Below are 13,059 nucleotides of genomic sequence, written 5' to 3'. Positions count from 1 at the left end.
ACAAATAACTATCAAGTTTAAAACCCCTAAACACCCTTTAATGGCCTCCCACTACTCTAAGGATAAAGACCAACCATAGTGATCAGTATTCAGTGAATGTTTGTTGACTAGCTAACTGATTTTCTGATTGACTGACTGATTGAAGGCTCCCTAAGAGAAATACAAAGATTACTATGAACAGTCAAAGGAAGAGGTTATTTTTTGTTTTTTTCTCTCTTTTTTTGGGAGACAGAGTCTCACTTTATCTCCTTGGTAGAGTACCATGGTGTCATAGCTCACAGAAAACTCAAATTCCTGGGCTCAAGCAATTCTCTTGCCTCAGCCTCCCGAGTAGCTGGGACTATAGGCACCCACCACAACGCCCAGCTATTTTTAGAGACGAGGTCTCACTCTGGTTCAGGCTGGTCTCGAACCTGTGAGCTCAGGCAATCCACCTGCCTTGGCCTCCCAAGTGCTGGGATTATAGGTGTGAGCTATCGCACCCTGCCTGGAAGAGGTCATTTTTAAATGAGTCCTAGAAGAGATTACAAAATGCCACCCAGATGCTAGTTTGATAGATGAATGTGAATTATTATAATTCACTTTGAGTGATCTTAGTGTTTGTTATAATAAAGAAATCACCGAGTTTTATTTGTTAGTTCTTTGTTAACATTTTCCAGGCAATTCTGATTTGATTTATTTGTTACAGGACACAGGAAATAACCCATTCTCTTTTGACAGCCTAAGCATGAACCGCTCATCATCTTTTGCGACCTCATGGGTGTGGACTATGAGGAGATGTGTCACTGGCTGTGCCATCGGAAGCTGGCTACTACCACAGAAACATACATCAAGCCCATCTCCAAGTTGCAGGCCACGAATGCCCGCGATGCTTTGGCCAAGCACATCTATGCCAAGCTCTTTAACTGGATTGTAGATCATGTCAATCAGGCTCTCCACTCTGCTGTCAGACAGCACTCTTTTATTGGTGTACTGGACATTTATGGGTAAGTATGTTTGGCCCACTGGTCTGCAAGAGAGCATTTTTTTCTAGAATTTATCTAGTAACTTTAAGTGGGTATTGGATTCTGTCTCCTACTGGTAAAGAGAAGGGAAACCCTACCTGTGACAATTCAAGAGTAATTTAATGATGATACAATTCCACATTGCTTTAAATTCAACTAAAAAAATTATTTCACATCTAGAGCTAATTTACAAAGCTAGTGAGTGGAATTAATTGGTTTTCAGACTCTTGTGGTAAATTATCACTGAATTTCTAAATATGTAATTTAATTTGCCAGTTTGCCTTCTCTGGGTACCTTTCTTTAACCAGTGAAACCTTTCTTGCCATTTGTGCTTGTTTGGTACCTGTTTTTTCATTTTCTAGTTCAGTTATTCAGAAGAGCCTATGAGAGCTCTATTTCTGTTTCCCGTCTATGTATGTGGCTTCATCATAATTCTGTTATCCCCATTGGGATTGGATGAGCCTCCCAGAACTCATAGTGTTGAACATTTCTGAATCCCAGGCCTTTAAAAAAAACCTCTCTGTGCTTGGTTGATGCTCATCTGCTGGGCGCATAATCCATGTTACTGATTTGTAAACCTTTATCTTCTGTGGAATCAACCGAAGTGTCCATCAGTAGATGAGGATGAAGAAAATGTGGTATATGTACACACCATGGAATACTACTCAGCCATAACAAAGAGTGAAGTCATGGCCCTTGCAGCAACAGTTTAATATGGAGGCTTTAAACCTCCAGTTTAATCTGGAGGCTGTTTATCTGAAGTGAAATAATTCAGAAATAGAAAGTCTAATACCTCATGTTGTCACTTACAAGTAGGAGCTAAGTAATGTACACATATGGATGTAAAGAGCGAATATTATGCATTGGAGACTTGGGAGGTTCCGGGGCAAGGGATGTGGGATGAGAAATTACCTAATGGGTGCTATATATACTATTAGGGTAATGGTCACACAAAAAGCCTGGACTTCATTACTACAAAATATATCCATGTAACAAAACTGCACTTGTACACCCTAAATCTATAAAAATAACAAATTTAAAAATTAAAAAAAAAAAAACAAACCTTTGTCTTTGCTTATGTGGAAAGGAAGTTTCACAATGTTGGGGAATTTCCCATTTCTTTCTTCCTAATGTGTACATACATGTTGAATATTTTTAGAAAGTTGTTTATTCCTTTTCTTCCCTTCCCATATTATTTTTTGCTATCACAGATTTGAAACATTTGAGATAAACAGTTTTGAACAGTTTTGCATAAATTATGCAAATGAAAAACTGCAGCAACAATTCAATATGGTAAGAATTTTCTTCCTTGAATATTATTCTGCTATATTTTCTTAAATTTCTGGTCTTGAAATAAAGTTGTGAGTGATAATTATCATATGGGGTTTAGAAAAGTTAACTTGCCAAGGAACTGATGATTAATAAATGATGTAATATTAGCAAAATGGTTTATGATCTAAGTGGAATTCAAAGTCATCCTTGGATTATTGTCTGATAATTATGAAAATTTTAGGTAAATAGAGAAAAGCAGTAAATGTGTTAGGTAGTAGCGTAGGGAGTATGAAATATTGAGCCGAGGGATATCCTTCAGTTTATTATTCTGTAGAGTTTTTACTACCTTAACTCTTATTTGCTGTATCTAAAAATCAGAACTTTACATAGTCCCTTTTCAATAGTCTGAGACAGCCACTGAGACAAAGGCAATGGGAATACTTGGAGAGTGACTTTTGTGAAGTAATAATATTGAATATCTTAGAGAATTATCATGATGAAAGATTTGTTGGTGCTTAAAAATGATGGGCAGCATATTGTAATAATAAAGGACACAGACTCTAGAGGTGAACTGCCTGGATTAGAGTCCTATTCTGCACTGGTTTCCGGGGAACCTGGGGCAAGTTAACTGACTTCTCAAGGTCTTTGGTTCCTCATCTGTGAAAAAGAGATAAAAATCGTTCCTATTGTTTACAGTTTTATGGATTAAATGAGTTGGAGTATGTCAAGTGCACATCATGTGCCAGGCACAGTTTTAAGTGCAATTGGGAGTGGTTTACTAGTATTAATGGAAGAAGATATTAAAGATGAATCACCTATAGGACTGGAAGAGAAGAGAGCTATAGGACAGGAAAGGTACCCTTAACATGTTCGTCTTAGAAAGGAGGAGGTCAAGTGACATGGTCTGTTGTTGATGAACAAAATACAGAAATTTAAAGACAAAGTTTCAAAGTTAGTAAAAACCAAAAAAGGACGTGAACATGGTAATATCGAGAAAATAACAAAGGAGCAGTCGGGAGGTGGTGTGTCTAAATTTAGCCTCATTTATCTTATCATAAAATCAGTAGATAATATTTCAAATTGAAATCAGAAAGTATTGGGAAATGATTGTATATGGAATAAATAAGATAAAAAAGAAAAAGTAAAAAAAGAGGTAGCTGATAAGTATAAGTATATTCTTTAGAAGTATGTAGGTTGGGCGGCATCTGTGGCTCAGTCAGTAGGGCACCAGCACCATATACCCAGGGTGTCGGGTTCAAACTCAGCCCTGGCCTGCTAAAACAGCAGTGACAACTGCAAAAAAAAAAAAAAAAAAAATAGCCGGGTGTTGTGGCTGGTGCCTGTAGTCCCAGCTACTTGGGAGGCTGAGGCAAGGGAATCACTTAAGCCCAAGAGTTGGAGGTTGCTGTGAGCTGTGATGCAATAGCCCTCTACCTAGGGCCACAAAAAGGAGACTCTGTCTCAAAAAAAACAAGTATGTAGGTAAATATCAGAAATAATAGCTAAGAGAATTAAAAATGGTTGTCTCTAGGGAGTGAGACTGGGGTTGAAGAGAGATGGGACAAGGGATTGTTGCTTGTCATTATAAAACCTTTTAGACTGTTTGATTCTTTAAAAGTATTGCATATACTTTGAGAAAATAGAACCATCTTTATTCAGCAAATTAAGCTGCTTATTACAGTGAAATAATTTAGAGGTGCTCTTAAAACCTTAGGCTTAAGTGCTATTTCCATAATATGACTGGAGTAATTTTCTCCTCTTTGTAAGGAACATTAATAAGAACCTATTAGAAACTGAACTGAGCATTATCATTTCTCGAGGCTTTTCTGAATGCCACAGCCTTGCATGCTTTCCCAGTATATCTCAGCATGAGGTGACTGGAAACAGAGGAAGCAATACCAGGCACTTTAGGAACCGGCTAGTTTGTTTCCCAGGGGCTTCATCCCTCCGCGCATGTTTCTCCTTCTCTTTCCTGCTTCCTGTCTCTAGCCACCTTTCTCCTTCTGTCTTCATATACACTTCCCTACCCCCGTACTGCATCTTTGCTTTCCTGCACAACTGCTACACTTCCTCTTAGTATCAGATGACGTATCTTTTCCTTCTAGTTGGTAGATGTTTTTTCTACCTGAAGGTTTCTGCTTCCTCGCTCCCTTCAAACTCCTGTGAACCCCGCAGTGTTTGGAATGCTCCTCCCATCCTCTTAATTTGCTTAGCTCCCATTCATTTTTAGCTTCTTTCAGCTTCAGCTCCCACTGCTAATTGCCTAATTATTTCCTTGTTTCCTAATTCGTATACCTGAGAGAGAATCTGATTAACCCAGTTCATTTTTCATCAGAGATCTCTAGCCATAGAGTACTCTCACATATACCCACTCTGGTTTAGTAAGCTGTTACTAGGAATGGGAGGTCTCCCAGTAAAGAACATGGCTGCATAGGGCTGTCCCCTGGTGTGGGGCTGCAGGTAGGGGGAGTTGGAATGAGAAGCACTGTGATAGGCGTGTTTAGTGCTTGGAAGCACTGCTATATTGACCAAGGATCTCCTGCCATATTGAATCTTATGTTCACATTCTTTGACCATTGAGCATCCAAAATTTTTGAAACCCCATGAACTTCCCAACTAGATGTAGAGATGGTAACAGAAAGAAGCTCTATTTAAAGTGAAGAGCAGTGCTTCTTGATTTTTTATAATTTATGTGCACTGTAGAGACTGCATATAAATTCATGAAATTTTAAGTTTGGTACCATTAGTTGGGGCATCCTGCTGTCATGTGGTGCTCATTTGTCTTTTTGTTAATCAAAAGAATAGAAGAAATTAGCTTTCTAATGAAACTAGCATGACATAAATATTCATATTGATGACCCATTTCTACGAAAGTGTATTATATCAGGTTAGACTGTAAACACTGCAAATGAGCTAAGAATGGTATTACAATTTGTGTAGTATAAAGTAGAAATGTTCCAGGTACATGAGAAGAGGATGCATTGGAAATCTGGTAGCTTATAAAAACAATAAAATGTGTGAGAGAACTAAAGGAGACAAAACAGACAAGTAAAGGAAAGCAGAACCTCCCTAAGAATGAATAGTGGTCCTTAGCATCTGTAGAAACTAGAAGTTGTGTCAGCTGTACTAGCCTGGCAGTGCCTTGAAGCAGGAGCTGGGGAGTGGTTGGATTGCCCTTCCCATTTGGGCTAGTTGGGCTTGCATTCATCTTCAAACTCAGGTCACATAATATTCCCTAAGGAAGGCGACCGTGACCAACCAAATTAGATGAGGACTGTATTTTTTAAATGGGTTAATATGAGGGTATATACGATTAGGTTACATTATTTGTGTTTGAAAGGTAAAGTCCAAGGTCTGAGTTGTGGTTGAGTCCTTCACCCAGGAAGTGTGCCATATACCACTGCATTGTACCACATAGGTGGGAACTAATTGAGCCTGCCTGCCTCACCTAAGTGAGGACTCTTATTCTCATTACTCATGTTATTTACCTTTGTAATATCATTCTAGCTTGTAATTGTACTCCTTGCAATTATTTATCTCTGTCTGCTTCTCCTTCTCATCTCCAAAACCCACAAGTGCAGCATCCACATCTATGTTGTTGACCATGTGCAGCCCCTGGCTCACAGTATACAGTCAATACATAACTTTTGCTTAAATGAGTGAAGGGAAATGAGAAGCAATAGTGAGGATGGTGGCTAAAACCTTTAGCATCAGTAGCAATGAAATGATAGTGGTTGCAGCTGCTCGAAGCACTGGATATAGAATCCAGAAAAGTGAAAATCATGGAGTCCTTGACTGGAGAGAATAATCAAGGTAGATACAAAAGGCCAACCATTATCAAATTCTGAGATGCAGTCCTGCTCTATCCCCCAGGCTGGAGTGCAGTGCACTGTTGCCTGAAACTCCTGAGGTTAACCAGTCCTCCCAAGTATAGCTGGGACTACAGGCTTGCATCACCATGCCTGGTTAATTTTTAGATTTTTTTTTTTTTATAGAGACAGAATCTCATTTTGTTACCCAACCTGATCTCAAACTCCTAGCCTTAAGTGATTCCCCCACTGTGGCTTCCCAAAGTGCTGAGATTACAGATATAAGCCACCATGTCTGGTCAATTTATTAGCTATTTAAATCATTCACATACCTAGGTTTATTTGTTCACAAAGAATGCTGTATAGCTGGGGTTTTACTGTCTGTGGTTTTTATTTGCTTTCTCTGTGTAAATCATGATTCTCCCATGAAATTGCTATTGTTGGAGGCCACGGACTATCTCAAATTATGTTGGTACCACCTTATGTTTTATATAAATATTATTTCTTGGCTACATTCTTTATTTTGATGATCAAGTAGTTTTTCTTTTTCATTTCAGCATGTCTTCAAATTAGAACAAGAGGAGTATATGAAGGAACAAATTCCATGGACACTTATAGATTTTTATGATAATCAACCTTGTATTAATCTTATAGAATCTAAACTGGGTATTCTAGATTTGCTGGATGAAGAATGCAAGGTAAATATGATTTTCTGGGGCATGTAGTCTATCCAAACATATGTATCAAGGTCAGCAAATAAGTGGGTTCCAGCAGAGATTCATTAGTATATTATGAGGTGCAAGTGGAGGGGAGTCACACTAACTTTCATTTTTTTTTTTTGTTTGTTTTACTAACTTTCATTTTGAAGGAATGCTAGACCCCAGACATTCTAATTACAAGTGAAACTAGGAGCATTTCTTTTCTCTTTTCAGCTGATTCCAAAAATCTGAAAATTTGGCATTAGATACAGTTATTACAATTTTAGCCACATTTGTTATAAATGTGCTCATACATAGTACTTTTTATTCAGTGATAGAATTTGTTTAAAGATGTAAGAAATTAAGCAAAGGACCAATTTTGATTATTAGTTTTAAGTAGTCATATCTTAAAATTGACTAGTTGTCTTTTATTACTGACATATATGATAGGGATGGAGTTGTAGGTTTAATATTTGAAGATGCAGCATGTTAGAAAGAATACTATATCTCCAGCTTTACCACTAACTGAGTTTAGGCAAACCTATTCTTTCTCTTAATTTCTCTGTAGTTTATAATGCAGTAAATTACATCTTACCATGGTTGATCCTCCTAAGCATCCAGACATGTTTGCATGTAATGGAAAGGTTCTCACTCTCATTTGAAATTTAAAAAAATACACAAAACAAAGCAAAAATGGCATACTGCTTATTACCTATCAAATAGGCAAATTTAAGGCTAGGCATGATGGCTCACGCCTATAATCTCAGCATTTTGGGAGGCTAAGGCAGTAGGATGACTGGAGGCCCAGAGTTTCAGACTAGTATGGATAATCTATCAAGACCTTATCTCTACAAAATATTAAAATAATAATTCAAAAAAATTTACTGGGCATGGTGGTGCTCACCTGTACTCCCAGCTACTCTGGAGGCTGAGGCAGGAAGATCTTTTGAGCCCAGAAGTTAAAGGCTGCAGTGAGCTAAGATCACTCCACTGTACTCCAGCCTGAGTAATAGAGTGGGCCCCTGTCTCAAAACAAACAAGTAGGTAAGTTTTAACTTGATACCTTTCATTTGCAAATACTAAATATTGCATGTACCCCTGATGAAGGGCATGAGTTCCTACAAAAAGAAATTTGACACCATTTATCATAATTATAAACATATATGCCTTTTCACTCAAGAGTGAAAGGTGTATATATACATGTAAGAAGAAAGCTGTGACAGTTGTCATAATAACAAAAAAATCAATAACAATCTAGTGGCCATAAATAAGAGAATGCTATAATTAAGAAGAAAAAAATGATGGGCGGCGCCTGTGGCTCAGTGAGCAGGGCGCCGGCCCCATATGCCGAGGGTGGCGGGTTCAAACCCAGCTGCGGCCAAACTGCAACAAAAAAATAGTTGGGCGTTGTGGCGGGCGCCTGTAGTCCCAGCTACTCGGGAGGCTGAGGCAGGAGAATCGCCTAAGCCAAGGAGTTGGAGGTTGCTGTGAGCTGTCTGATGCCACGGCACTCTACCGAGGGCAATAAAGTGAAACTATCTCTACAAAAAAAAAAAAAAAAAAGAAAGAAAAAACAATGAAAGAAACAGATAGTATGATCCCATCCATGTACATGTTTTAAAAGACAGGAAGAGATAAGGAAGTTATAGGAAACAGCAAGAGGAAACTACTCTCTATTTTACATTTTTCTGAATTACATAAATATTTCACTATGTATAAATGTTACATTTATTTAACAGAACTTTAAGAACATACACAATAGCCATGGTATTTCACCTTTTTTTGTGAACCTTTGTTGTTTTAAGAGCAGATCAAATGTTTATTTGATGATTCCTGGAATAGGGAGATTGAGTTACTCAAAGAATGGGCTGGATCACCATGGAAAAGTGTTGGTCATACTCTCCATTAATCATTGGTTTTTGGCCAGTGAGAGAGAAATTTGGAAGGAAAGAGTTCCTAAAGTATATATAAATGTTCTTAGGTAATTTTTTAAAATGGCCTCTTGGCAGCTGATATATTACAAGATTCAATATTCATGTTGTTTTCTTTCTTTTTTTCCCCTGAATATAGATGCCTAAGGGTACAGATGACACTTGGGCCCAAAAATTGTACAACACACATTTGAACAAATGTGCTCTTTTTGAAAAGCCTCGTCTATCAAATAAAGCGTTCATCATCCAGCATTTTGCTGACAAGGTAAGAAACCTTTGTATCTTGTTTTCTTTTTGAATATTTAAGTTAAATGTGGAAAAAAACAGTAAAGAGGTATAGAGATTCCAGTTCAAGAAGGCTGTCTAGGTACAATTAATGTGTGCATCTTTCACAGAAAGAAATAAAAATTAGTGAGTAGGTAGTAACATTTTAAATAGATAGTTGAAGAGAGAATATTGGAACTTGACAGGAAAGTGACAGGAATCAGGAAAGTAGAGGAGTGGGAAGTCACACACCTGCTCTGCTGGGATCAGAAGGAAGATGGGAGAACTTCCTTGATGCTAGGAAAGCATGAGGGAGAGATCCTGGGGTTCCATACTCCTGCCAGGGACTTTTAAAATCCTGGCTATGGGGGAGCCATTAGACCTTTGCAGGCCCCCAGACTAATGCAAAGAGCTGCCGCATTGCTCAAACTCACAGGAAGTCCCACAGGCTTTTGAGCCCTGAGTTATTGAGACAGCCCAGATCCCAGATGTGTGTCTCCTGCTCAGGGGCCTCCACCATTGTTGCCACAGCAGCGGGGTCACTGAGGAAGTGGGAAGAGTGAGCACTTTCATATGCCTCTAGGACAGATAACCACTGCCACTGCTGAGGGAGGCAGATGCAAGCATCTGCACACCCTACAGCTGCCTGTCTATTAAAAAAACCTGCCTTCCTGATGGCAAGTTCATAGCACAACTGCCTTTCCCCTGGTGGCAGGCCTGTCCCTGCCTGAGCATTCCAGCTGTAGCTGGGGGATACCATTCTAGCAGCCAGTCTCCAGAGGTCTGTGTTCTACATTCTCTACACTGCCTCCCACTAATCCACTAAGAAGAGCCTACCTTCCCTGGTCCAGGCCCGCAGCTCTAGCCTACCCTGTCCCAACTTGAGCATTCCACCAGCAACCAAGAGATTATCTTGACTTTCCCTGTTATAACCAGCATCTGAACCCAAGGAGGCCTGAGGACAAGTTCCACAGCCCAGTCCTAATCTGGTCCCCACAGGACTTGATTAGCTAACCTAGTCCACCACTGCTGGCACTTGAACCTCTTCTAGGGATTTGAGCTTGGGCCATCCCAAATCTCCAATAACGCTTTACAGCTTGTACTCACTTGGATGCACTACAAGGCAGGGTTCCTCTCCCTCTCTACACAGAACAGCAGGGTTTTACCACAGACAACACGGGAGCCACAAAGCTGTCTTTTTTGGACTCAGGGAAGAAGTTCTGCCTTGAAACCATTTAGGCAAAGAAAGAGGCATTTTTTTTGTGACTCTCAGTGATGCTGAGGCCTGGAAGTCACTGTGTTTGACTGAACTGAAAGTTACAAGCCCTGGGATAGGATTATGATAGTGAAGCAAATTGCCTTCCTGCCAACTCAAGATTGGAGCTGATGTACCCCCACCCCACTGTGGAGACCTCGGCACAATTCACCAGGAGTCCCAGTACCCCCACTCCTCTGTCACCTAAGTTAGATACTCTCATTGGGGTATCTGTGGACAAGGTTGAATGGTTCAGTCCTACACAGCGTTGTCCTTCCATCTGTAACTGAGCAGGGAACTCAGGGCATCAGACATTCCATAGACTAGTCTATTACCTGAAACAAAACAGAATAAACAACTAGTAAGCAAAGTTCAAACATGTATCCACTGGCATTTGGAGCTTCTGGCTCTTACCTGTCAGTGCACCTATTGGCCCTAAAGGTTGAAATGCACAATCCAATATAATACTGTTGAAAGAGACGAGTTTCCTGAGACCTCCATAGTTACAGTCCTACAGAAGATAATGAGCCTGCTCATACACCCAGTACATCTCTACCACCATCAGCATTTTATTTATTTATTTATTTTTTATTGTTAAATCATAGCTGTGTACATTTGTGCAATCAAGGGGTACAATGTGCTAGTTTCATATACAATCTGAAATATTCTCATCAAACTGTTCAACGTAGCCTTCATGGCATTTTCTTAGTTATTGTATGTAGACATTTGTATTCTGCATTTAGTAAGTTTCGCCTGTACCCATTCTAAGATGCACCATAGATGTGGCCCCACCCATTACCCTCCCTCCACCCTGACTTCCCCCCTCCCTACCCCTCCCCTGGCCTTTTCCTCATAGTCTTGTGCTATAGTTGGGTTATAGCCTTCATGTGAAAGCTATAATTTAGCTTCATAGTAGAGCTGAGTACATTGGATACTTTTTCTTCCATTCTTGAGATACTTTGCTAAGAAGAATATGTTCCAGCTCTATCCATGTAAACATGAAAGAGGTAAAGTCTCCATCTTTCTTTAAGGCTGAATAATATTCCATGGTATACACGTATCACAATTTGCTAGTCCATTCGTGGGTCGATGGACACTTGGGCTTCTTCCATGACTTAGCAATTATGAATTGGGCTGCAATAAACATTCTAGTACAGATGTCTTTGTTATATTGTGATTTTTGGTCTTCTGGGTATATACCTAGTAAAGGAATTATAGGATCGAATGGCAGGTTTATTTTTAGGTCTCTAAGTATTCTCCAAACATCCTTCCAGAAGGAATGTATTAGTGTGCAATCCCACCAGCAGTGTAGAAGTGTGCCCTTTTCTCCACATCCATGCCAACATCTCTGGTTTTAGGATTTTGTTATGTGGGCTATTCTTACTGGGGTTAGATGATATCTCAAAGTAGTTCTGATTTGCATTTCTCTGATGATTAAGGTTGATGAGCTTTTTTTCATGTGTTCGTAGATCGTGTGACTGTCTTCTTTAAAGAAGTTTCTCTTCAAGTCCTTTGCCCACCCTGAGATGGGATCACTTGTTCTTTTCTTGCTAATACATTTGAGTTCTCTGTGGATTCTGGTTATTAAACTTTTATCAGAGGTATAACCTTCAAATATTTTCTCCCATTCTGAGGGCTGTCTGCTTGCTTTACTTATTGTGTTCTTGGCTGTGCAGAAACTTTTTCGTTTGATCAGGTCCCAGTAATATATTCTTGATACTGCTTCAATTGCCTGGGGAGTCCTCCTCATAAAATATTCACCCAGGCCAATTCCTTCAAGAAATTTCCCTGTACTTTCTTCAAGTATTTTTATAGTTTCATGTCTTAAGTTTATCTCACTTTTATCCAGTGAGAGTCTATCTTAGTTAATGGTGAAAGGTGTGGGTCCAGTTTCTGTCTTTTACAGATCGCCAGCCAGTTCACCCAGCATCATTTGTTAAATAGGGAATCTTTTTCCCCACTGAATGTTTTTAATTGGCTTGTCAAAAATCAAATAATGGTAAGTAACTGGATTCATCTCTTGGTTCTCTATTCTGTTCCAGACATCTACTTCTCTGTTTTTGTGCCAGTACCATGCTGTTTTGATCACTGTCGATTTATAGTACAGTCTCAGGTCTAGTAGTGTGATTCCTCCTGTTTTGTTTTTATTTCTGAGTAATGTCTTGGCTATTCGAGGTTTTTTCTGATTCCATATAAAACGAAGTATTATTTTTTCAGGATCTTTAAAATATGACAATAGAGCTTTAATAGGAACTGCATTAAAATTATATATTGCTTTGGGTAGTATAGACATTTTAACGACGTTGATTCTTCCCAGCCATGAGCATGGTATGTTTTTCCATTTGTTAACATCTTCAGCTATTTCTTTTCTTAAAGTTTCATAGTTCTCTTTATAGAGATCTTTCACGTCCTTTGTTAGATAAACTCCCAGATATTTCATCTTCTTTGGTACTACTATGAAAGGAATAGAGTCCTTGACTGTTTTTTCGGTGTGGTTATTGTTGGTATATATAAAGGCTACAGATTTATGGTGTTGATTTTGTAGCCTGAGACATTGCTGTATTCCTTGATCACTTCTAAAAGTTTTGTAGTAGAATCCCTAGTGTTTTCCAGATATACAATCATATCATTTGCGAAGAGTGAAAGTTTGATCTCTTCTGACCCTATGTGGATACCCTTGATCGCCTTTTCTTCCCTAATTGCAATGGCTAAAACTTCCATTACAATGTTAAAGTGCAATGGAGACAATGGGCAACCTTGCCTGGTTCCTGATCTAAGTGGAAATGATTTCAATTTAACTCCATTCAATACGATATTGGCTGTGGG

The 13,059-nt window shown here is 39.1% G+C and overlaps 1 protein-coding gene across 4 annotated transcripts in view; it reads left to right on the top strand.

The window, feature by feature from the left end:
* The window catches only part of MYO5A (myosin VA), a 210,103-nt gene that overhangs the window by 102,353 nt on the left and 94,691 nt on the right, over positions 1–13,059 (top strand). For all 4 annotated transcript variants that reach the window (XM_053595125.1, XM_053595127.1, XM_053595126.1 and 1 more), the window contains exons 10-13: positions 721–986; positions 2,216–2,297; positions 6,643–6,783; positions 8,854–8,979. In XM_053595125.1, coding sequence (XP_053451100.1) covers positions 721–986; positions 2,216–2,297; positions 6,643–6,783; positions 8,854–8,979 — 615 coding nt within the window. The remainder of the gene's footprint in view (positions 1–720; positions 987–2,215; positions 2,298–6,642; positions 6,784–8,853; positions 8,980–13,059) is intronic.

The sequence above is a fragment of the Nycticebus coucang genome, chromosome 6 (genome assembly GCF_027406575.1).
Source record: "Nycticebus coucang isolate mNycCou1 chromosome 6, mNycCou1.pri, whole genome shotgun sequence".
Taxonomy (NCBI): Eukaryota; Metazoa; Chordata; class Mammalia; order Primates; family Lorisidae; genus Nycticebus; species Nycticebus coucang.
This window is presented reverse-complemented; position numbering and strand designations above follow the sequence as displayed.